Source organism: Symphalangus syndactylus, chromosome 6, assembly GCF_028878055.3.
Source record: "Symphalangus syndactylus isolate Jambi chromosome 6, NHGRI_mSymSyn1-v2.1_pri, whole genome shotgun sequence".
Classification (NCBI taxonomy): Eukaryota; Metazoa; Chordata; class Mammalia; order Primates; family Hylobatidae; genus Symphalangus; species Symphalangus syndactylus.
This window is the reverse complement of record NC_072428.2, coordinates 48,673,265-48,699,576: the sequence shown is the minus strand read 5'-3', so window position 1 is coordinate 48,699,576 and position 26,312 is coordinate 48,673,265. Positions and strand designations below refer to the sequence as shown.

The window sequence follows — 26,312 nt, the reverse complement described above, 5'->3', positions numbered from 1 at the left end:
TCTAAGGCTTTATCTGCCCTCAAACTGCTGACAAGGATGGAAAGAGAAGCAATAGTTGGGGAAGAATAAGACAAAATGTGGAGGGACACAAGATGTCTTCTGTGAGAACCAAGGAAATGATGACGTACCGGAATGAAGTCAGCCTCCCAATAGGCCATTGACACTAGATCCAAGGAGTCTGGAAACATTTCTTGATGTGCATTTCACTGACCCAGATGGCACCTCAGGTTATGTGTTTCTTTTCTCCTGATGGATCTCATGGAGTAGGCCATATGCAGGCCTTCTCTTAGAGAATGTTTTCCTAATTTTGTTTTTCAGTCTTTGTATGCCATTGGCTGGAACATGCCAGACTTTTTTAGATAAATGTTTAGAGAATTTTACACTCAGAGCTCCTTTGAGAGCAGGCAGCCTGTTTTAACCTTAGATAACCGTCTTCATGTGCCTCTACCTTTAAGTTCTTATATTCACACCTAGCAATGAGAGATATGAAAGAAGATAGGTTTTAGGTTTAGAAACACCTTGCTCATTTACTGACCTAACTGCTTAATAGTTCTATGAACTTCAAGTTGGCTACTTAATCTCTCTGAACTTCTATTTCTTTATCTGTAAAATGGATAACTGTGTGGTAAAGTCCAAATAAAATCATGAAAGTTAAGTACCTGCATAGTATTTGGCATTTTGTCAGTACCTGGTATGTCTTCATCTCCTTCCTTCATTTAGGCTAAAGACGGATATTGTTCCCTTCTGATAAGTGCCAGCATTAGTGCATACTGACATCTGCCATGTTTGCTGAGTAAACACACTGGTGATTAGAATATTTCTAATGTGTGAGCATATTCCTTGCATTGCTTTTGAGAACATGTTCATTAATTAGAAATACAGTTGCCAAAAGAAGATATCCCCAATAAGCGGAGAACAGTAGCTTGTACTGATTAAGAGTCCAGGCTGATGAACCAGATCTCCTGGCTTTAAACTGAGCTCAGTGGCTTTGTGATCTTGGGCAAGTAATTTAACTTCCCAAACCTGTTTCTTCTTCTGTAAGATGGAGGTAGTAATACTTCCAATTTCTTTGGTTATTCTGAGGAGTGAATGAGACAATGTATGTGGAACCCTTAGCATAGTAATAGTTAGCTTTTATTGATTACTTACTGATAGTATTGTGAAGCATGTTGGAAATGAAAATGTAGACATAGATACATTATTTATATATTGCAAAGTTTATACAGGCTGAAAGCTAGTCTGTGTGAAGTGTTAGTTGAATTAAATGTTCAGGGAGAAGTAACTGAATTTTCTTCTGGTTTAAAGTTATTTTACCAATGTTTCAACCTGCACGATTGTATATGAACACACATTAGGACTTTGTGGGCAGAATTCCATAAACTGTGAGAAGGCTTAAAATGGCAGACACTCAACTCAAAATCACTTAAGAAAAATAGGGAGGAGAGAGACCTATGTCACATAACTTGAAAAGTCTAGGGTTTGAAAGAATACAATATGACTAGATCCAGGTAATCTCACAGTGTCACTAGAAATTAGTCTCAGTTGTATCACTTGGTTCTGTTTTAGCCTTATTCTTAAGAAGGCTCTCCCCAGGTGGTGACAGAGTAGCCATCAGTAGCTCCGGAATGATATCGTGCCAGCCAGGCAACTTCTGCAGTCAAAGAGGTGCTTTCTCAAAGGTTCCAACAAAACCCTCAAGATTGCATCTCATTGGGCCAATTTGGGTCATATACCTGGTTCTACACCAGTCACCGCAGGGATCTGTGCATGAGGGGTGAGGGGGTGTGAGTATGAAAGTCAGCCCATCTGTGGAAGTATACAGAGTTAGCACCAAGCTAGGATAATGCAGTCCCTTTACAGGCACATCAGAAAGGAAGGAGAGCTCCCACTTCTGGGACAAGAAGCACTAACGCAGTCGTTTTACTGTTTGCTTTTTTCTTTCTTTTCTGAAGGACTATTTTTAAATCTGAATTTTTTGTTTTTGTTTTTCATCGGTCTGTTCATGCATAAGGTGACGTAGACCCTGAGTGTCTGGCCTCAATCCTACCAGATAACAGCCCTCCCCAGTTGCTAGTACAAATATTAGGTTTCCACGTGGAGGAATTCTGTAGGCTGTTCAAACCTGTGATAATCAGTGAGCAGCCACATGACCTGAAACAAATTCCTCATTCTTGTAATTGCACATAATCTTTGCTGGTATGCACAGAACTTCTACCTCTATTTGTGAGTGTCTGGAGCACCAGGGGTTTAAAACCACAGGGTGCTGCTTAAGCTGCACTATTGTCATGTGCATGGAGATGTTTATTTTGAGTGAGACATTTTGCTAAGGTCACCAGAGGTTGTAATTGCATGAATAAAGGGAACGCTGCTTCCCATACTATACTGCTGCTGTTTTTTCCAGTGAATGTATTTAGCCTAAGGGCTCATTGTGTGTGGTTTGGAACAGGCAGGATTCATTTTTTTCCCCCCCTTAGGTATGAATCTGAAATAAACTTTCTCAGCTTAGCTCAGGCTTTATCCTCAAATTCTGTTTTATGTTTTAATGAAAAGAAGAGACTGCTGGTGGCAAGAGCATTGCCACCACAATGTCACTAGAAATTAGTCTCAGATGTATCACTTGGTTTTAGTTCTAGTTCTAATTCTAGTTCACACTGCTCCTTCTGCTCTGATTCTGATCATAGCCCAAGCCAGCATCTTGCTGCTTGTTTTAAGTTCTGGAAATGATTACCGACAGTCATTCTGTAAGACCTGGGGACTTGCAGGCGCAGGTTCCTTGATGGCCAGCCTTGCTCAAGAGTGAGTAGTGGCCCAAATGAGCTGTGGGTGAATACTAGGTTTCCTGTTTACCTTTTCTCATCAGCCTTTTGCAATGGTTCAGGGTCATATGAGGGTACTGAAGATTGGATGAATTAGACGTACTCCTGAAAAGCAGGACTACGGAAGAGTGATTGACATGGAAAGTAAATACCAAAATCAAGAGGATGAAGCATGAAAGAAAGAGATCCAGAGGTAAAGGAAAACCTCTGCGTGGGCACAGATCAAAGCATTGCAAAGGCGTGTTGCTCAGATGGGTCTTCCCCAAGAAAGAAATCTGGCTTCTCCGTGCTGTGGGGGTGCCAGCAACCTGCAGTTGGACCCCACTGTGGCAACTAGAGGTTTCTGTGAGTAGCTATCAGAGCAGCCTGTTAAGAAGGGAGCAGGAACCCCAGATGTGCTAGGAAGGGGAGTCAGCCCAACTGATCAGGGGTACATGTGAGCAAGAAGAGAACAGGAAAGAATCTTTAAGATTTCCTGCAGAAAATGGAAACATCTTACAGCACAAGTGATGATGCCATCATTTCTTCTTTCTTGTGGTTAGGACCCTGGGAGAAAGGGATTCTGATTTCTGAACTGAGGCAACAGAATGATGGACTTGGAATACAGAGTGAGATCTGGGAAGATTGTGTTTGCTCAGAGATAAGCCGGCCTAATAGGAGAGTTTCATTATTCTTGTTTTTATTTTCTTTATTTACTCATTTGCATCAGTATAGGAAATATACTCCCATAATTCAAAAATCAAGAGTTCAAAAGGGTGTATAGCAAAAGGTCTCTTTCAACATGTGTCCTCCAGTCAGCAGTCAGGACCCAGTGCCTTTGGTTTGTATCCTCCCAGAGTTATATTATGCGTGGACAAGTACATTCATGTGGATACACACAGACACACTTTCCCTCATTTTTATACAAATGTACACTATTCTAGACCTTTCTTTTTAAATTTAGCAGTCTTGGAGTTCTTTTTACACCAAGTATGTTTTTTAAAACTTCCTCATTCATATCTATGTCTGCATATTGTTCTACCATCCAACTATAGCCTAATTTATTTAACCAGTCCTCTCTCAGTGGACATTTAGATGGTTTCCAAGTTTCTGCTATTACAAATAATGCTGTAGTGAATAATCTGGTACATATGTAAAGATACTGATGTGGAATTTATGGGTCAAGGAGTACATGAACTTGAAATTTTGACAGATATTTCCAAATTGCCCTCTCTAGAACATAGAGGTTATATTCCCATGAGCAATGTAATGTATATAAACTGAGCCTGAAAAAAGAAAGAACTAAGTAAAATTGTGTACAAGATTAACAGGTAAGATGGAATTGGAAACAACTGTGATTATGGGAGGTGCCCAGTAGTTTCACATAGAAAATAACCATAAAGAAGAACTTTAATGGTTGGCAAAGTGTGATTAAAAAACAAAGTGAGGGCTGGGCGCAGTGGCTCACGCTTGTAATCCCAGCACTTTGGGAGGCCGAGGCGGGTGGATCACGAGGTCAGGAGATCGAGACCACGGTGAAACCCCGTTTCTACTAAAAATACAAAAAATTAGCCGGGCGTGGTGGCAGGCGCCTGTAGTCCCAGCTACTCGGAGAGGCTGAGGCAGGAGAATGGCGTGAACCCGGGAGGTGGAGCTTGCAGTGAGCCGAGATCGCAGCACTGCACCCCAGCCTGGGTGACAGAGCAAGACTCCGTCTCAAAAAAAAAAAAAAAAAAGTGAGCTGAGGTTACAACACAGGACAGCAATTATAACCTCATAAATGCCACCTAGACATCATGATGTGGAACCCAGAATGGAACAGAGTTACAAAAGGGTCTGCTTTATGGGAGGGAAACAGACCTGTTAGGAGATGGGCCAGCCCTAGAGATAAAGAATTATGAAGCTAGGCCAGGTGTGGTGGCTCATGCCTGTAATCCCAGTACTTTGGGAGGCTGAGGAGACTGGATCGCTTGAGGTCAGGAGTTTGAGGCCAGCCTGGCCAACATAGTGAAACCCCATCTCTACTAAAACACAAAAATCAGCCAGGCATGGTGGTATGCGCCTGTAGTCCCAGCTACTTGGGAGGCTTGAACCTGGGAGGTGGAGGTTGCAGTGAGCCGAGATCGTGCCACTGCACTCCAGCCTGGGAGACAGAGTGAGACTCCGTCTCAAAAAAAAAAAGAATTATAAAGCTAAGTTGAAATGCCAAGCCTGAGGACAGACATACCAGAAAACAATGACAACACATGGCTCAGGAGTATTAAGGCAGAGTAGCCCAGAAGTTTTGGGTACACCACACACTGAGCAGAGGGATGAAAATAGATGTGTTCCTGATGCAGGCCTCCAAACTGACTGATGCACACAAGGGGCAGTGATGGAGGGAGGGGGGCAGCAACCTATTTGTTAGCTCCTAAATATCTCCCAGCTGAATTCTGAAGCATTTGAATGTTTACTTGTTTGTTTTTCTCACTTGCTTTCACTCTACTCAGAGGGTAGAAGACAAAACTAGGAAAACTGCCATTGTAGCTCCAACATTGAAGCAAAAGGAGAAACTGGTTTATGAAGTAAAAGTGATAGGTGCTTTGAGAGAGAGAAAGTGGTCATTGTTATTTGAATGTTCACGAGAGTGAGCATGGAAAAACTAGGCATAAACAGCCATGCACTGTAGACTTGGGTAAATCATAACTCTGACAGTTTAAAAATAAAGTGGATGGGGAACTCTCATATAGAGGAAGACCCAAGAATATTGAACTACTTAAATATAATTCTGACTGTGCAATCTCACAGATAATACCAATAAAAAGGAAGCGCTTAAAGGTGTCTTGAAAGGAAGTAGTTTTCAGAGGGGCTTGTACAAAAGGCAGAAAGGACATATGCTAAAGACAAAAGTGCACTTGCATAACCAGTGTCAGGAAGGGGACATCCCAAACTAAAGGACAATGCTGAGGACAACACAAAGCCACACACACACACACACACACACACACAGAGTTATGTTCTTAATAAGAAAAAGAAAAAATGGACTTGATTCCATGGATGTCTCTGACAGATACAAAAAATTTAGGACAACAGTCCCCCAAAATGCTTGCTATAAGTTAATTTTAAGGAATCAGGAAAATCAAATGAGTTGCTAGAAAACTGGAAATGAACCATTTCCTTCTTGATTTTCAAAATGGCAAAAGTTTGATAGATTCAATAAATTTTAGTCTATTGAGTTTGGGGCCAACTCTATGATGGTTTGCAAGAAGGTAGGAGACAAAGTAGGGATCCGTGTTCTCAAGGAGTGAGTCTCGTCAGATTGGCCTTATCAGTTTGGCCGGGAATGTGTGTTGTGGTAGACCAGGTAAATCCACATTTCAGTGAAGCGTTGCAAAAACGTTGCTTGGGATAATCTTGTAGACAAGATGGAGGAATAGAAGATGAATACACTGAAATCGGCATATTGATGCCTGAGTTCAGGGTTTGGGACATATAAGTGTGATGTGTGCCATATGTCGCCTGTGCATAGGTGCTGACACGTTGGGTGTTTGGGTAAGGGGAGTTGGTGTGTGTATTATGCATATGTGGAGAGGGGATGTGTTTGTGTGTGTGCCCCGGTGTGCACCCATCTCTGCTATTGTTTCTGCTTGGATGAAGGGTTTCTTCTAGATTCCATGCCTCGGTGTTGACACAACAGTATGGCACAAAGGAGCTGTTGGGGATTTGTTCCAACTGCAAAAGAGGCACCTGGATGGGGCAGGCCTGAGGAAAAATGCCATGTCTTTTGGTTCTGATGAGGAAAGTGGAGGGCCGTCGACAGTGACCACTGAGTGCCACCTGCTCCCTGCCCCATGCACACTTCCTCTGTGCTGTTCTCTTAAGGAGTTCTGCGTCTGAGAGCTGTCTGACCTGGAGCGCTTTTCTCTTCTTTCTTTTCCTTCCTACAGTCGGTTCTGAATGTGATCAGTGAGCTGCAGGAGCAGATGTGTAGGCTGCAGCTGGACATCCACAGGCAGATTCAAGAGCGCCTGTTACTCAGTAGGGACCACCCTGAGGAGGTGGCGGCCGGCGACGGTGTGGCCGAGCCCCAGCCCTGCAGCCAGGACTGTGCCTGTTGGGAGGGGTCACGTGTAGGAACCACACTTAAGTATATCAGAGCATGCGTGTGTGGGGCATTTCACTGGTGGAGGGGCTGGGGTTTCTCTTAACCAGAACAGAGTGCAGTGGCTTGGCATGGATCTGTTGTTACCTCTGGGCAGAGCTTGGACTCACTCAATCCTCTTGGGATGTGAGGTGAGCTCAGTGACCCCCACTGAGCAGGGTCTGAGTAGGTGAGGCCAACCCTCAAACAGGTGGCACTCATCTCCTTTAGGGCTGGGACTGAGGTGCACCAGGTGCTCTGAGTGATGGGCATTTGTGCCACAGGAAGCCTCATGATTCCCCTTCCCGGGTATATAACTCAGATACTGATTCCTCCTCCCAGGCTGGGAGATTAAACAAAGTTTTGTTTCACGTGATTTTTTTTTTTTTTAAAGGAAAAAAAGTATTATGAAAAAGAATCCTTTCAAGTTTATGTTCAAAGAGGTTTACCCCCAGTGAAAAAATAAAATACAAGTTTTCATATGCTGTGAATAATTAAGTCATCATCTGAATTTCCAGGAAAAATCCCCCCTACATAACCACATTAGGGTGATTTTATAACAACAGGGCCATGTGGGGCTCTATCTGACTGAGATTCTGGACTTGGCTGTCCACACGGGGGTAACCTGGTCCTCTATGACTTTGCTGATGGCAGGTGATGGCAGCTTCAGCAGAGACAAGCCTATGCCTCGAAGGAAGCCTACTGTCGAAGAGGACATGGAAGCCCCCCAAGAAAAGACCGAGGTCACAGCAGCCATGAGTACTACAGAGGGTACTCTGGCTCTGTAGGAAGTTACTATGGTCCATACTCAATTAGGGAGCCTGTTGAAAATCTAGACATAGGTGTTGCGGGGAGGGATTTGGTTGGAAAGATTTCCTGCTGCATTAAAGGACAGGGGGGAAATAGGAAAGTCAAGTTGTAAATGTAGACTTGGATAGAGAAGCCTTGAGAGGGTGTTGGCACATGACCTATATTGAGTAGGTTACTCCAGCAAGACTTTTAAAGGAAGGAAAAATGTGTGTGTACTAATGTTGGCAGTCAATGATGGACAACAAGTAACATAGAAGAGGATGTTCCAGAGGTCACGGAGCCTGGAGAGGATGATTTCTGTATACCCACAGTGGCAGCCCCTCAGGCAGTAGGAACCTGCACACTTCTGATTCTGATATCAGCTGGCCTGACACCCTCCTCAACAAACTGAGTAACCTGGCTAGGATACAAGGCTGAGCAGAAGAACCCTCAACTTGTGGGCATTGGAGCCTCTCAGACAGGGCCAATAATGTTCTCAGAGAATGATTCTGGGTCTGCCGCAAGTCAAAGCAGGTATCTGAGGCCTTGACATCAAGTGATGCAGATCATGGATGCAATAACCTTAGCTGAGAAGTTTTCTTTTTCTTTTTTTTAGCTGGGATTACAGGCACTTGTCACCACACTCGGCTAATTTTTGTATTTTTAGTAGAGATAGGGTTTCACCATGTTAGCCAGGCTGGTTTCGAACTCCTGATCTCAAGTGATCCACCCACCTCGGCCTCCCAAAGTGCTGGGATTACAGGCATGAGCCACCACGCCAGGCGAGAAGTTTTTTTTGTCTTGTTTTTAACAGGCATCAGCATATGCTCACTTCAATTAGAAGGCAATCTTAAAAAATAACCCTACAAAATTCAAGGGTAAGCAATGTCACTTCGTGGTGGATTATCTCAGAAGGCCAAGACCTCCAGGCCAGTTAAATAATGACTTGAGTTTCATATGTGCATTCATTGACAAATAGTATACACCTACTATGTGCCAGGCACTGCAGGATAACCAGAGGTTAGCAAATGCCTCATGGAGTTTACAGTTTAGGAGGAGAGCTAGCTGTTAGCTGTCATATAAATAAATATTTAATTGCAAATTACGTAGGAGGTACACAGAGTACAACAAGAGAATACAGCAGAGGGGCCTGATATAGTAGGGAGGTCAGGATAGCTTTACTCAGGGAGACCTGAAGAATGGGCAGAAGTTAACCTGGCAGAAAATTCCAGACAGAGGGAATGTTGTCTGTGAAGACCTAAGTTGGAGAGAGGAACTGAAAATTATCCATGTGGCTAGAGCATAACTAGGGAGAAAGAGTGATCCAAGAGGCAGGCAGGGAGCTGTCAGGTGATGGGTTGAAGTTGATGAGCTTTGAGAAGCATGGGAGTGCCATGATCTGATGTATGGTTTGATCATATCACTCCCCCAGATGCCATGGGGTCAATTGCTTTGAGAGGAGCAAGACAACAGAGGAGCAACCAATGAATTGACTGTCCAGGCTGTCAGTGCTAATTGCTAGACCAGAGTGGTGGTGCCTGAGTGGGAAAGAAATGAGACATTCAAGTTGTTTTCCTGGAAGTAGAATTAATAAAGCTTGGGGACGAATTGCATACATAGGGGAGGAAGGAGAGGGAGATGCAGAGGATAGATCCTATGTTTCTGGATAGGCTGTTAGATAGATGGATATGACGTTCAGTGAGATGAGAGTAACTAGGAGAGGAGTTGAGCGTTCCACTTGGCACCTGACAGTCCGGAGGTGCCTGTGCAGCATCCATGTGATGTTAAGTAGGAAGTTTGTTGTGTGAGACTGCAGTTCAGAAAGCCTATGGGAATAATTATCTTTATGCCAATTCTTCTGATGGGAGCTAGTGAGCAGGACCAATTGTCTCTTGAGGAAATCTTGGTTCAAGATAACAGTACCTAGTGGAGTCATCTTTATAGAAGGAGTAGTTTCACAAACAAGGGTCCTAGAGTCAGAATATATGGGCTCGAATTCCAGCTCCACCACTTACTAGCTACATGAGTAAGAGAAAATTGTTTGTTTCACTTCCCCACTCAGCAACCTTCAGTGACTCCCCACTGTCCAAAGAATGGCATCGGAACTCATATGTATTCTCATCCTCAAGCCTTTACCTTAGGGCCTCACCTTAACTTCCCAGCCTCATCTTCCACTGTGTGCCTACACCCTCAGCTCCAGCCCCATGAGTTATCTCCCTTTCTGTCTCCTATCTTTACTCCTCCCTGTATGCCTTCTCCCTCCCTTCTTTCTTCAAATCAATGTCTTCCTCTGAACTGGAACACCCATTTTGACATCTATATTTGGCCCTTAACATTTGTTCCCTTAGGGTTTCATTTTTTTCCTCTATGAGGCCTTTCAGGATCACAGGCCCCCTCTTCTATCTTCCTTCACTCCCAGCACAGAAAGATGCTCCCAATTAGCCTGCTTCCTACTACTTTGCATCACAGGGAAGAAGCTGCCTCATTTCAGCATCTCTGTTCTTCCCACTCCGAAGCCTCGCCTGCCTGCCCCTACTCATGTGTGTGATGTTGGCATACCCCGCAGTAGGACATAGATGTCAGAGAAAGGGGCAGGCAGAACAGGTTCTAAAACTAAAAGGAAAGTTTTCACTTTCTTATGTCTGGAACTCCCTGGCCTTTGTTTTTTAATGGCCATACAGCTTTCCTGAAACAAAGGACATGTTTAAAGATTAAAGCTGTTATGTGGAGCTTGATGTGGTTGCTGCATCCCCTATGCATGAGTTTAACCAGGTTGGTAAATCGAGAGCACATCTTTTAACCATCAGAACTTTGTCTTTCTCCCTCATCCCTCTAGGAGTTACTGCAAGAGCTCAGGCACCTCAAAATCAAAGTGGAAGAGTTGGAAAATGAAAGGAATGAGCATGAATGGAAGCTAAAGGCCACTAAGGTAAACGGCACTCCTGATGCTTATGGAGAGAGTATGAGGGCCTTGTGGGGAGGGTCTGCATTCCAACTTTGGGGTTTCCAGTAGCCTAAGTTTGAAAATGCAAATCAACCCTCCAGTGTGGACACACAACTGTGTGCCCAGATGGTGCAGCAGACAGACTTGATCCATTAGGAAAGATCCTAATGGAGAATGCCCGTGAGATTATGAACTGATCAAGTGTAGTAACCCAGTCTGCTTCCTCTCCCTGCACCCAATAGCACCTGGCTGAAGCTGGGCCAAGAAGGGGCTACGAGTGGGGGGAGCAAGTGAGTGGCAGGCAGTGAGTCATGAGTCCTAAAGCAGATCTTGGATGCATCATTTTAAATTCAGTAGTCCCTTCTAGAATCAGTTTTTCAAAAAATAGGCATGCTTTATATTTCGCACAAAATATATTCCTAAAAATGACATAAGCTTCGAATTATTTCTTCAATCAAATCATGTTTCTCTTAAACTAGGGAGCCTGCAATTTAAAGGACACCAATAATAAGTTCTATCATGAAATAAATTTCTTCCCTCTCCCCTTTGTTTCTTCCTTCTTTTCCTATACTAAAGTGCAGAGATCAAAACTAGTGGGTTACATTCAGCCCATGAATTTTTTTGGCCTGCACATTGGATTTTAAAATGTCGAATTGTTATTTAAATTTCAGGAAGTTTACATTAGGCTACAGTTAGGTTTCCTTTGGGAGTATGGGGAGGTGGGAGGCTCACATCTGCCTTCCCCTACTGTCTCTGCAGTGCCACCCAAGGGCATTACTGGATCGTTTTTATTAGAGTTTTCTTAACTTCCAATTTGTATTTTTATTTTTTGTGCAAGTTAATTGCGAATTATTATAAGAACAATAACACACACTATAGAGAATTTTCAAACCATAAAAAATTAAAGGAATAAAAAGCACTCATACCACCCAGGCACTACCATTGCTAATATTTCCTTCCATGTATTGTTCTCTTCTGTTTTAGGTCTGTGTTAGGCCATTCTTGCATTGCTACAAGTAAATAGCTTAGACTAGGTAATTTATAAAGAAGAAGTTTAATTGGCTCAGGGTACTGCAGGTTTTACAGGAAGCATGGTGGTCACATCTGCTCAGCTTCTAGTGAAGCCTCAGGGAGTTTTCAATCATGGCAGAAGGAAAAAGCAGGAGCAAGTGAGAGAGAGGAGAGGAGGTGCCACAAACTTTTTTTTTTTTTTTTTTTTTTTGAGATGGAGTCTCGCTCTGTCGCCCAGGCTGGAGTGCAGTGGCGCAATCTCGGCTCACTGCAAGCTCCGCCTCCTGGGTTCACGCCATTCTCCTGCCTCAGCCTCTCCGAGTAGCTGGGACTACAGGCGCCCACCACCACGCCCGGCTAATTTTTTGTATTTTTTTTTTAGTAGAGACGGGGTTTCACCGTGGTCTCGATCTCCTGACCTCATGATCCGCCCGCCTTGGCCTCCCAAAGTGCTGGGATTACAAGCGTAAGCCACCGCGCCCGGCCGGTGCCACAAACTTTTAAACAACCAGATCTCATGAGTACTCACTCACAACTGCGAGGACAGCACCAAGAGGGTGGTGCCACCATTCATGAGAAATCTACCCCCATGATCCATTCACCTCCTACCAGGGCCCACCTTCAATATTGGGGATTACAATTCAACATGAGATTTGGCAGGAACAAATATTCAAACATCAGGGTCTCTCTATCTCAGTGTTTCTGTCTCTTAATTTTTATTGTTGATAATTTACATGCAATTTTATATCATGCTGTTATTTAAAATTTTATGACTTATCATGTTATCAAAAGAAAGCACTGAACATATGCAAATATTTATGTAATCTAATGTATAAATGTAAAATAATTTGATTAACCATTTTACAGGTAATGAAATGGATGTACAGAGAGATTAACTTTCCCAAGATTTTACAGCTATCTGGTACCAAACCTGGGCAATCAGACCCATCTGTGTCCTGGCCTGTGTGTATCTGAGTGTAGTTTTGGGTGTGTATGCTTCACAGCCACTAGCTCTAGGGGCACTGGTTTTGTCCAGTAGCCCAGAACCTTCCATCACAACGCCCCACTCAAACAAGCCCTGTCTTGGGGAAACCTTTGAAGTTGTACATACCGCCCTCTGTCATAAAACCAAATAACGCTTTTCTTTTTAAATTACCCCAGCTCTTTGCCTTGACATGTAGACCTTTGAGATGCTAAGGGTTATTTAATAACTACCAGGTGTGGAGCACTTCCTATGTGCCAGAATGTACCAAGCTATTTGCACACATTTTATCATATAATCCATAAAAATCACCTAGTGAGGTATATGTTTTTTTATTCTCACTTGACTAGGAAGGAAACAGGCTCAGCGTGGCCAAGCTGAGGTTCCCATCTGGGTCTGTGTCATTCCCATGCTTTCATGTTGTTTCCAACATCATCCTGATTCCCTGCAGAGAAAACCAGCACTGTTTTTGGAAGTTTTTCACTTTTCTGCTTAAGGCCTCTGAGTCCCTGAAGGGGATTCATCTCCCAGTGCAATGGCAGTAGGGCATGGTCCCTGGGTTTAATGAGGCACAGCACTTGCAGGGACCCAGAGCACCCGTCTCTGCCCAACTGCCTGTCTGCATAGCTGTCTCAGACCTTTTGCCACACAGCCCTAGCCATGGTGACTGTGGCCATAGGAACAGTGGCAGTAGCATACACAGTCAAGTAGAAGGTCTCTGGACTGTCCTTGGCTTTCCCAACTGTGGAGACAGAGATCGCTCAAAGGATAACAGAGCACCTATAGTTTCTGGCCTATTTCTGTGGAAATCGGCACAAGGCAGGTTGGGCCCAGTCACTTGGTCTGTAGGGTCCATGGTATGTACCTACAGGACCTCCCCTAGAGGCAGGGCTCAGGAATAAGAGCCCTCATAGTGCCAGGTGCTAGATTCTGTCTTGATCGGTCCACATTGCTGAATTCCCAACTGTGGGGCCAGCAGACAAGCATCAGGTATCCCGATTTCTAACAGACCAGTGCCCATCCTGTCCACAAAGAAAGGTAGAAATGGGTGTGGAGAGGTGCAAGAAAAGTTAAAGGAATATCTTTCAAGAATCATCTGGCCTTTGTAGAAATGGAGGTTGAGAGTCCCAAAGCTAGTATCTTCAGGAGCCATTGTCACCATGAGTCATAAGCCCATGGGCATCTTTGCCCTGAGCGAGCTCTGATAAACTGCTCCGTAGCTGCATGTCTCAGCAAGCGGGTTGCACAGCAGGACCCAGCTCTTGGCCTCTGTGAGTGGAGCCCAGGGCAGAGGGACAGTGCTTCATTATGAACTTTGGAATAAGGAAACCCTACCCCTTGTCACTTCTTTATATGGTTATCCCTGTCCCATTTGGGGGAAGTTAGGGAAGGTTATTCAGAAACCCTTGAGGTAGGCCCAGGGAGCCCAAGCCTGGTAAGAGTGACCTGCATCTGTCCTGTTAACTCAGAAGCAGACACACGGTGGTGGGTGGAGCCCTGACATTGAAGCAGGCAGGCTAGGGTTTACATCCTGGCCTGGTCACCGAGTAGCTCTGTGACTGACACAGAATCTTGTACTACTCCCGTTTTCTCCCTGATGACTTACGGAGATACTGTTTCCTTGCGTGGTTGCTTGTGAGGATTTGATGTAAGAAAGCAGTGAGCACGGGGGCTGATCAGGGTGGGTGCTCAGTCCCTCTGCTGAAACTGAACACAAGGCTTGTCCAGCAACAGAGTTGCCAACAGGGCCAGTACTCATTTAATTACTTGGGGTTGTTCAAATATTAACTTGGGCCTTTGTGGAAATGAACAGCCCATACTATAACCTTGAGGACCAAAGGTAGGACATGATTGGGCCAACACATGGGGAAGGGGTGGCCAGAGGAGAAGGCTTTGCTGTCTTTTATTGACCGGCTCCATGGTTGATGCTCATCCCTTTTCTTACCTGGTTTGATGCTGAGAGAACTGAACCGATTATCCACAAAGAAAAGAATAGGATGAGAGGAGCAAACAGCAGTAGCATTTATTGAGCACTTAGTGTATACTAAATATTGTACTAGGTTGTTCATAACCATTATCTTAAACCTCATTGCAGTCCCATGAAGTAGGTGTAGTTTTTCCCATTTTATAGGTGAGCTGAGACTCAGAAAGGTTAACTTACTTGCCCAAGGTCAACCAACTAGGAAATGAGAGAATCAAGGTTTGTTTGACTCCAAAATCCAGGTACCTCTTGGGACAGGACCTATACAATTCTGATCTCCTAATGAGTATGGGAAAGCATGAACAACCACACCTAGTGTTGTGTGTGGAATTTAACCTGCACTACTTAATGGCGAAATGGGACCCATCTAGTGCAGCTGCCTGTGTGTGCAAATGTGAATGTATGTGTGTACTTACGAGCTGTGTATACATGCTTTTTTTTGCATAAGTATGTAAAGTAAGCACTCCTGAATGCTTGTACATCTATATATGAGTGAGCGTGCACACATGCCTGGAGGTTGGGCAGAGGCAGTGACTGTGCCCAAAGGGTAGGAGTGTATGGAGGGAGGGAGCCCTTGGCTTACCTTTTCTCCACCAGTGGTGATTAGGCTTCCGCTGTATTTTCTGTGTGGATTGGAAAGATGAAAGCTGCATGCACCTGTTACAGTGCTGTCTCTAAATGTTATTGCATGAGTATCTTGGGAGAAGGAAGACCAATCCAGAATATCCTCCTCTGCACCAAGGACAGCCCTCCCATTGTACACAATCCCAGCTCCTCATCAAAATCCCAGTCCTCAGGGCAGGGAAGAGAAAGCCTGGTCAGGTAGGAAGATGCAGGGGAAGAAGCACATTGATGGCCAGAGCTGTGGGGAGGGCCAGGATGGCCTAGAAGAGTGAGTTCAGTCAGCAGAGTTCCACCTGTGGAGAGGGCAGTGAACCCCTGCTACTGCTCACCTCTTCTAACTCCTGATGCACCCTGGTGCCTGATGGGCTCTGGACTCTGATGGGAGGCACTTCGTCATGATTTGGCAGTCCTTCTGACCTGGTAGGGATCCGCTGTTGCTCTTCCAGGCTGAAGTTGCCCAGCTGCAAGAACAGGTGGCCCTGAAAGATGCAGAAATTGAGCGTCTGCACAGCCAGCTCTCCCGGACAGCAGCTCTCCACGGTGACCACACAGAGAGAGGTGACTAGCTTGACTGTGACAAAATGCAGTTGTCTGGGTCCCCGGGCCTACTCTTATAAGTGAGCATGTTTTTATATAAATAAGTGTGCATATGCTTGTGTGTGTAGCCATGCTAATGGACATGCATGCATGTGTGCAAGCATGGCCAAGTGAATGGATGCACCAGTTGGTGTGTTTGTGTGTCCCTATAATGCAGCGCTATTGTGGAATCATTCTGGAACCCTCCCCTAACTAGAAGGTTTTTCTCAGATGCACAGAAGTTCTGTGCAGCCACCTCTGGAGCTTTTACTGAAAATGTAGGAAATACCTACTCTCTCATTTGATTGAAAGGCCTTACTTTCATCAAAGGCCTTACTTGGTGTCATCACCAAAGGGGAGGCTTTAGCAATTTACTCAGTCATTTCACGGATACTTGCCTGATGCTTATATAAGGCCCTGAGATTACAGAAACAAGTCAGTTCTTTTCATTCTTGAGATTTCAAATCTTACCTCTCAGAAAGACCTTTCCTGGCCACCCTAACTCAAATGGGTGCCCCCAGTCCTATTCTGTAACTCAACGTCCTTCCTTTTTCCTGCCTAGCACTTACTATAACTCACCAGTGTTGTGTGTTATCCCCACTCTGGGGCAAGGAGTGTATTTTTCTTGTTTAAGAGCATATCCACAAAGTCCAGCACAATATTTGTCCCCTTGTAGGATCCTAAGAAATACTTCTTGAATAAGTGAAAGGATGGTGAATGGTCCCTGAGGAGTTTAAGTCTTGCTGATCAAAAATAGAGGATAAATCCTCAACTACTGTAATGAACACATAAATCTTTATGGCTGTTCGCCATGTATACAAAATGATCACACACCTTTCAACTTCTCCACTCACTACCAGGGTGCAGAGCAATGCTAAAGATCATATAGTCCTACGGATTGGTGCCACTACCTAGTCACATCCTGGCCTCAGCACTGAAAGCTTAGCTTGGATCCCCAGCTGGGGTGTGGAAGCCATGCAACAATGGCTTAGGCTGGAGAAGGAAATTAGTGATCAACATGCTCATCCCTCTCCTAGCTTTTCTCAGTGTCCGCCCAAGCCATTGGGTGTGTTGCCTACCTGCCAAGGCCTGCTTGTAGAGGCTGGGTTCTACTAAGACACCCTGGACTATCTCTGATGCTAAGCCTGGACAGAGAGTGCTCCATGCCATGACTTCTAGGCCAGGCAGCCTTCTCAGTCTACCTCTCCTCTCCCCACAGTCTAAGCCTTCCGGGCCCTACTCAGCTCCATTACTGGGTACTTTCTAGAGCTGGTCCTTGGATCATTTGCTGCCGAAATTAGGTTCTGACCAGTGGATCAGGGTTTGCCAGTCTTCATCTGGAGCTTACTGCCCTCCCTAGCAAAGTGAGCTGCAGAGCTGATGTTAGCTACCCAGAGCCTAAATAATGAGCAAGCAATTCTCCACTTTATTCTGAAAATGAATCTCCACAACTATTTACACAAAGTCCATAGATCTACTGTTGCTATTCTTGTTAGATATAACAAGCATCCCAAAAGAAAAGGGGAGGCCTGTATATTTGTTCCCTTGATTCCTGTACTTTTTTTTTATATAGACATCCCTATTCCCATTTAGGAAGAGGCATAGATCCTTCTTTGAACAATCTAGCTATGTGCCAATTCCTAGAGTATCTGGCAGATGACCTCCAGCTTCCTTAGGCTCTCCAAAACAGTTAAGGAATCAACAGAGTCCCTCTTGGGTCCAAACTGAGAGAAGGCCTTGAGTTTTCCACCACAGACCGACAGAGATTTCTCAGCGCGTGGGGAAATTCTGGTTTATGATGAAATAAGATTGTTTATCCTTAACCCAGCATTTGCATGTATGTATATATCCCAATACGTCTAAACATTTGTTAGTCAATTTTGACTATATCATTTTAAATTAAGCCAAGTACCAACTCTTTTACATAATTTTTATTTCCCAGTCTTCACTCGACTGTAGATTTTTTTTAATGTTAAATTCTCCCCTTCCTACAATTTGTCAGACTGTATGATTTTCTTCAAAGCCAGTCAGAAGCCCAGGTGCATGCCTACTCAAGTTGTAAAGGATAAGAATGTCTATATTCTTAGGAGATGTTGGTTTTGAAAGATTTTTGGCTTCCTCTCTGTCACCTCAAGTACATGGGCATTTTGATTTTGCCCGTAAATGTCTATAAAGAGAAGACAGAATACTAGCTTCCTTCATTTAGTAGTCTAGCAAATATTTAAGGAGGCTGATTCTGTGGCAGACACCATCCTGGCCTCTTTAAAGAACTAAAGGAGCCATGTTCACATGGGAAGTCTTCATTTGAACTTGGGAGACATCATAGCAAGTGTGGATAGCTGTTTGCATTTATATAAATAATTATTTCTATACCTGAATTCTTTTAGACCAAGAAATTCAACGCCTGAAAATGGGGATGGAAACTTTGCTGCTTGCCAATGAAGATAAGGTGAGGTGGTCATGGGGTAGCCCTGTCTTTTCCATGCTTACATCCCTGGCTGTGTTTGGTCCCTGCTGGTCTCTGATATTCTGGACAGGGCCATGCTTATCATGCCATTGACATAGGGATATGTCAGGAGAATGACTTATGCCCCCTAGAGACTTGGCCTCAGCCACCTGTTTTTGGCTTTGATAACTGGAAAGTTTGTCTAAATGGAATCTCCTAAAGGCAGATTATAGCCCTGCCTGTTCCTGCTGGTGTGGGGGAAAAAAAATACTGCTGTGATCACTGCCAATATCAGAGGTCCTGCTGGAACTCCTAGCAAAACAGCCCACCAGTCTCCCATGTGCATGATCTGACAATAGAACCATCATAGAGACACTCGGCAGCATGCAGTACCTCAGTTTACCCTGCCATCTTATATCCTTCGCATCTAATTTCGGCACAGTCATAAAGAGCCACCTCTGTAAATAAAAAGTACCTGGCTGGTATAAACATCATCTCTGAGGATCACAACCCTGCATTTTACAGATGAGGAAACAGACTCAGAGTGCTTAAGTAATTTGGCCCAAGGTCAGGTAACTAGTAAATAGCACAGCCAGCTTTCACACCCAAGTTTGTCTACAACCTGTGTGGTCTCCCAAGTTCCTTTCAAGGCCTTTGCCTTGAAAGAAACGATCTTCTCTGGGAATTTCCTCTGTAGTATGAGGTATCTCGGACTCCTAGGGAACAAATGAGTATATTGAGATAAATATGACAGCTTTATTTTAGTCTTTTTTTTTTGTGTCGCTCCAGAGGGCAACACTAGGACCAGAAGGCAGATTTCAATGACCACTTCAGGAAGGTAGGGAGACAGTGAGTTTCATGCTTCTGAAAGTGTTTAAGCCCTGTGAAGGGTGTCTCAGATGACTCACCGTCTTCAGGTAGAGTCATGAATGCCTGCAGATGCCTATGAGGCAGACCACTGAAATCCCAGCTCTGTGGAATGGGGCCTGGACACTCTTTTCCTTTGGTTCCACGTGGGATTTCTTCTCCTTGTGCCCAGAACACAGCGTGGGTCCCAAAATGAAATCATCTGAGATGCCAGCATAGCATTAATCTAAATCTCTACTTGCACTGTGGCAGGACCGTCGGATAGAGGAGCTTACGGGGCTGTTAAACCAGTACCGGAAGGTAAAGGAGATTGTGATGGTCACTCAAGGTAAGAGCAAGGGTGATCCTACCGTTGTCTCTGAAAGATATTCCATCAGCTCTGTTAAATCCAGGGATAGTCCTGCTAGCAGCTGTTTCACCTCTATTTCAGAGAAGACTCCCTACTGGAGAACAGAGCTGTTTAGACTTTTCTGCATGATGAGAACTTAGCAGTTGTTGATTTCCAGAAATATTACCAAATGGAAGTCAGCTTAGGGCCTTCAGGGACTATCCAGATCACCAAGAATATAAAGCCTGTGAATTCCCCACCCTTGGAGGGTCTCTTATGCATCTTCCCAGGACACACCTTAGAGGCAGCAAGTGCAATTAAACCTGGATCAAAAATCAACTCAGTGCCGTCATTGGGGATTAGAGCTCATCCACCTCCTAGAAAATCTAAAGCTCCGCAGCAGACTCAGAGGGCCCTCTGGGAGCCTTCCTCGAGTTGCTGGGCCTGAGTTGCTACAGGAAGTCACAGGACAGAGAGAGCTGCTGTGTTTTATATTTGCTGCCCAGACTGAATGCAACATGCAAGCAGCATCAGGGTTCTTATGGGCATAGTGGTGCATGTGCCAGGCTGCCTTCATTGTTCATGCCATTGACCTGGGCTCCCATCATAGATTCTGAGGAAGCAGCTGTTTCACAGCACAGGGCTGCTTTGAAGGATATTCAGGAACCTCTGATTCTGGCTGAGCTTCTGCCTCTTCTTGGGAAGAAGCCAAGCCTCTGCCAGGATGTGGCTGACTGGTCGCTGACCAGGGCCTCTGCCAGTCCTCACACACAGCCCTCTTTTTTTTTTTTTTTTTTTTTTCTTTTGAGATGGAGTGTCACTCTGTCACCCAGGTTGGAGTGCAGTGGCACAATTTCAGCTCACCGTAACCTCTGCCTCCCAAGTTTAAGCAATTCTTGTGCCTCAGCCTCCCTAGTAGCTGGGATTACAGGCACCCGCCACCACACCTGGCTAATTTTTGTATTTTTAGTGGAGATGGGGTTTCAACATGTTGACCAGGCTAGACTCGAACTCCTGACCTCAAGTGATCCACCTGCCTCCGCCTCCCAAAGTGCTGAGATTACAGGCGTGAGCCAAAGCACCTGGCCTCACAGCCCTCTTTTTAAGATCATGAGTGAAGTCACTCTCAGGGCCTTGATTGCCTACAGCTAAGGAGTGAGAAGTTTGGAGGCGGGGGGTAGGTACATTACCTCTGTTCTGCAGATAAACTTTGACCTTGAAATGATCCTGATGCCAGCCCTTGCTCAGATGCCCTGAAGAATCTTCAGAATCACACTCTTACTGTCCCTTTATATATTTCTTAGTCCTTCTTAATGAAGGAGAAACAATGTTAGAATTTTGTGGTACGATTATAGGTTTCTGAACATGAATTCAACAGTTCACTCTTACTACATTAATGCTTGCAGGGCCTTCAGAGAGAACTCTCTCAATCAATGAAGAAGAACCGGAGGGAGGTTTCATAAAGTGGAACACTACAAATAAGGGCCCTGAAGAATTATTTAAACAAGAGGTACTGTGTTTCCATCCACGAGGTAGGGTTTCAGCAGGTCCTCCGAGCTTGCCCTGAGCTTGAGGGAGGATCTAGTCAGACACGTGTCAGGTACATATCTTGGCAGGTGAATACTTAAATTAATAAAGTCCCCCTCAGGCTGTGATGGGGCTAGGGGAGCAAGAGGCTGAGGCTCTGGCCTGTGCTCTGGTTAGAGGCAGCATGGTGGATACTGGAACTTTCAAGGATAGGAGTTCTCCTTTTTAATCAGGCTCCTAGTTTATTTTTATCTTTTTTTCCTCTGGAATGTAAGCATAGACCAAAGGTGGTGTTTGATTTATCTACCACCCTTTCTCCAAGGTCTGCAGTAATGCCTGATACCCAGTAGAATTCAACAAATAATTGTTGAATGAACGAACATGTCTTGCTCATTTAGAGGAATTAACTGCAACCTCTGAAATGCTGCATTCCTGCTTGACAGATATGCCCTTCAACCCCTATAGCCAGGACACAGATTTTCCTTCTCATCTATTTCGATTGTTTAAAATCTGGTCCTATTGTATGAATCTTTCTAGACTTAAGCTAGATACAAATAAACAAATAAACAAGACCTCAGGTGAAGGAGGGGCTTCAGCCTAGGGTCCAAAAGATTCCTGAAAACTTCAGACTATCAAATTGAAAAGAATCTTAGTGCTTCAGTTCAACCTTTTTAATTAAGGAGCAAAAGCATCATCCAGTGAGCCAGTTATTGACTCAGAACAAGCACCCCAGATTGCTGGCAATTATAGAATAGCGGTGTTCAGGTCTTACTGGATACCTCCATGTGGTCACTGTGATGAACACTGTACCTGGCAGAATATGGACTTGAACCCAGGTCTGACCACAAAGCCCAGGTTTTTAAAACTATACTATAATGCCAGGGTTGTTCTTATAGTAGACCAAGAGGATGCTAGGATCTAGAGAAAAGAGGCAGTACTGGAGACATGGGACTGTGTTCTTTCATAACCACCACTGGCTCAAGGTGGCTCCGCCTGTGATGCTAGGTGCACTGCTGAAGGCACAGTGTTGTGGTAGGTACAATACTGAAGACACGGGAGTGTATTATTTCATACCATCATTAGCTCATGGTCTTTCCATCTGTAATGTTCTTTCCTTTCTTGCCTTAACCAGTTCTCATTTCTCAAAATTCAGCTCAGCTTTTCTCCTCTCTAAAGCTTTCTCAGCCTTCCCTCTAGTGAGAGGGAGCCCCTCTCTCCCACTATTCCCATATTGTGTTACAGGTGTTGGAACCATAAGAGCATTGCACATTATTCTGTTATCCTAGTTTACTTGTCTGTCTCCCAGATGTGGGAAGTGCTTGCTCCAGACCTGGCACAGGGCCTGGCAGGGAGTAGATGTTGCTGATGTTTGTCAGGTGACCATATCAAATGGGATTCTCTCATTGAAAGCAACAAAATTTGGCTCTGGCTAACCTAAGCCAAAAAGAATGTTTTTAAAAGAGTGTGCAGTGGCTCGCTGAATGAAAGGAAAAGCTGAAGAACCAAGCTCAGAAAGGGAAGGAGCACAAAAGCCCAAGAACCCAGGTCTCAGGACTGTACTACTGGGATATGAACATGATCTAAGCTCTAGGGCCCAGGAAGGAGAGGCAAGCTGGCCCAGATGGACTGATAGGCCTACCACGCCCCCTTGCCTCTTGAAAGAGCAAGGCATCTATAATGATGTATCCACCATGGCTGCACCCAGGGAAGAAATGTCTCCCTAAAAGGAATCATGTAAAGCAGGGGGAAAGATGGTGGGTGGTCCCCAAACAGACTATCCTCTACCATGACTCTTCTGTCTCTGGTGCAGATGCCTCCAAGATGTAGCTCTCCTACAGTGGGGCCACCTCCATTGCCACAGAAATCACTGGAAACCAGGTAAGAGGCCTGGGCATTTCCCCACAGCCACTGTGCTCTCAGGCTTGCCTTGGGGCTGCCGAAGTGGATGGTGATGGCCGTGAATGGTAAGCGTGGCCACTGAGTCCTAGGTGCACCTGCCCCTCTGTTGTTAGGGCAATTACAAAACAGGCCTACCTCTTTTGGCCACAGAAGGACTTCTCATCCTTCAGGCTGAGGGTGTGGATCATTGTCACTGAGAAAGGATCTGGCCAGGGATTGGAGCCTCAGAGGAGAGGTGGCTGCAACTCATCTGTGTCTTACAGCAGCTCCTCAGAGCTGAGAGCATTTTGTGATGTGTGTTGCTTTTGTCAGCCTCTGCCTCCTGCTCTTAGAGTGAATTTAGCCCTTTGACAATCGAAGCTCTCTAGGGATGGCCATGTCTTCTCATAGCAATTGGTCTAATTGCTTTAGGGATGCTTCACAACAATGAACTAATAATGGGCTCACCTCTGAGGTCATTTGACTGCCATCTGTCTTGTTCCCTCTAAAATAAACCTAAATCTAGTTCCCTATGTCTGTACTTTAGCACACATTTTGAAATTGAGCCCCATGTAAGGGAGATATGGAGGCTTCACTACCAAGGTACTGGCAACCACTACCAGGCTGCCTTTCAGCTAAGGTGTTGGGGCAGATGACCACAAGCATCACAGAAACTCCCCAGAATGGTGCTGAGTCTCCAGAGCCTGCACTCTGAGTCCACTTTCCAGAAAACAGTTGTTCCCTTGAGCCTTTAGCCCAGAGGAAAATGGTAATGTTAGAGAAGTTGATCAGGCAATCCTTAGTTTTGGAGAATAAGAATTGTGGTTTATGAGTTCACTGAGGGAAGGTCAACACCAAGGAACTCTGACTGACCAGATTTACAAGAGACTAATATTTTTTAAAATGATGACTTACTCGTATAATCTGAGAAATATGACTGCCAAGGAGACTTGGCACAGGTTACCCATGTGACCACTGGTGGCATTGCCTCTTGACACATTTGGTGCCTTTCTCTGCAAAATAGACCCTGAGAGAGCCAAATGAGTCTGAGCAGACTAGATGGGCATGCAGATCCAGAGCAGAGTGTGGAGGGGTCCTAGCAGGTGATGTTCTGGAGCCATGGCTGGTTAATGTGTTCATATCCACTCTAAGGAGGCCCAGGTCCCTGCTCCCTGGATTACTCTTAGACTCAGGCAAGCCCAGCATCAGCACCTTTCCCCTCTTTGGACACTGTAGACCTTGGCCTTTTGTGACCACACAATTGTCACCCCAGTGCAGCAGAATTGAGTGTATTCTGGCTTTTTGTGCAATGCCAAGAACACTTCATTTGGATTTAAGTGACTCGTCATGCCCTTACTAAGACATTATTGGACCAGTCTATCCCCCAAGGTGGGCCAGTCTCATTTTGTATGTAAAGGCTATTATGACAGGGTATTTTTTTTTTCATGACTTTGAACCTAAGCCCAAGACCACTGGTTAAGCATTTGAAATGTCCTCTGCGTGAGTGATAACATGTACCCCCTTCTCATAACTATTTCTTTCTTTTGTGTTTTTTTCAGGGCTCAGAAAAAGCTCTCTTGTAGTCTAGAAGACTTGAGAAGTGAATCTGTGGATAAGGTCAGCTCATCAACCTATCCTTAAAGATGACTGAGTTACTTTTTTGGGCCTAGCATAGTACTGGGATATATAGGCAGGTCCTGGTCCCTACCTTGTAGAGGATTTTATAAAGTTGTGGAGGAAGCAGAAATTACATGAACATTTTGAGAAAATTAACCGGGTGTGGCCCAAAGCATCTTAGAAGAAGCACAATTCAGGAAATGTTGCCTGGAGTTGATGAGAGAAGATGTTGAGATCAGCAAAGCTTGGTTAGAGTCTGCTGGGCACCAGCAGGTTTTGGAAAATGGTGGGGAGTAGGAAGAGGTAAGGTCAGAACCATGAGACAGAGCAAGCCAGGGAAGATCTTGACTACTAGTCCTATATCTCTGGGGCACTTGGGGACATCATACAGATTTTTTAATGATGAATTAATGTGAATAAAGGAGATGATCCCAAGGAAAGATGTGGGATCTTCAGGATGTTGGAGAGTGAGCTGTTGTTAAGAGTCTGGAAAGATGGAGGAGGGTTTTGTGGCTCCTTATATAGGAGTAGCCCTTGATCATGTGGGTGGACCTCATGCTGCAGGAGCCAGTAGCAGGCTCTTGAGCTTGGTCATTAGAGACCAAGGGAGCCTGCCCTGATAGAGACCCTTCAGGGAGCCTGTGCTGCATACCATCCCTTGGTCTCCAATAATGTTCATCAGCCTCCTTGTTGATACAGTGGAGAACCATAAAAGCTGAAGTCTGCAGGAGCCCTGGGCTCATTCAGTGGCTCGGCTCCCATGGTCACATGTCTCTCGGTTGCCATGGTCATGTTGCTGGCAGCTGCCCAGGACATCTGTCCATGGAGTTGGACAGGGATCTTTCCTGCCCTGGATGGTGATTACTTGACATGAAGATGTGGAGGGAGGGGATGTGCCTTTCAGATGTAAGCAAACAGGTAGTCCTGAGTTGTTGCTGTTTGTGAATAACACAAGTCTCTTTTTCTCCACATAAACGAAATCCTTTTGTTACTCCATAGTGTATGGATGGGAACCAGCCCTTCCCGGTGGTAGAACCCAAGGTACATTGGCTTCATGCCCCGTTGTCTATTTGTGGTTACACTGTTTGCTAGTATTTTAATTTAGCAAGTCATAGTTTTCGTAACCTTAAAATGTGCTAACTGTAAGGAGTAAGAGGGCAAGAGGAAAAACGCAACTTTTCTCTCCCTTTTTATTTTTATGTGCACTCAGCTATTTAATATGCTTTCACTACCATTATCTGTGGGACAGGATTTATTACCACCTCTGTTTTATAGGCTAAGAAAAATTAATCTTTAACAAAGTAATCTAGATTTAATCACTGGGAAGGGGATTGCTACGATCTCAGCACACTGAAGAACATGACAGTTCTCATCCTTTCTGTGCTGATATGTCATGGTTAAAAAAACACAAGCATATACTCATTCCCGCTTTGATGAACAAGTCATGTTACAAAAATTCCATTAGGACTGATTTTCTCCAGGGGAGCCTGTTGTGGAAGAGGATTAAGTTTTTAGGCCAGTGCACAAAATGCTGAGCCCATAAAGAAATGAAGATTCATATAATTAGCATGATTTCAGCCACACCCAACCACCATTTATAACATTATATGGAAAATGTATTGTGATGCTGATGGCATTTCCCTTCTCTGTCCCCTGCCTCCATGTCCATATGAAACATGGAGCTTCTCATTGCTTGCTGATTTCTGCCTGAGACGGTCATTTTATATTTTCACATCCATATGGTAAAATGAGGCATCTCTGCTCCTCCACATCTGCATAAGAGAAAGATCTTTTCTGCACGTCTGCATCTATGTAAGGGGCTTCTCT

The 26,312-nt window shown here is 44.6% G+C and overlaps 1 protein-coding gene across 14 annotated transcripts in view; it reads left to right on the top strand.

Annotated features, from left to right (window-relative positions):
* Window positions 1-26,312, top strand: part of PPFIBP2 (PPFIA binding protein 2) — a 143,899-nt gene that overhangs the window by 97,432 nt on the left and 20,155 nt on the right. For 10 of the 14 annotated variants that reach the window (XM_063641098.1, XM_063641104.1, XM_055282553.2 and 7 more), the window contains 8 exons: window positions 10,541-10,633; window positions 15,693-15,804; window positions 18,210-18,271; window positions 19,388-19,463; window positions 20,870-20,973; window positions 22,801-22,868; window positions 24,428-24,485; window positions 25,485-25,526. In XM_063641098.1, the coding sequence (XP_063497168.1) occupies window positions 10,541-10,633; window positions 15,693-15,804; window positions 18,210-18,271; window positions 19,388-19,463; window positions 20,870-20,973; window positions 22,801-22,868; window positions 24,428-24,485; window positions 25,485-25,526 (615 nt within the window). The remainder of the gene's footprint in view (window positions 1-10,540; window positions 10,634-15,692; window positions 15,805-18,209; window positions 18,272-19,387; window positions 19,464-20,869; window positions 20,974-22,800; window positions 22,869-24,427; window positions 24,486-25,484; window positions 25,527-26,312) is intronic. The other 4 variants (XM_063641101.1, XM_063641100.1, XM_063641103.1 and 1 more) reach the window with 1 other exon arrangement.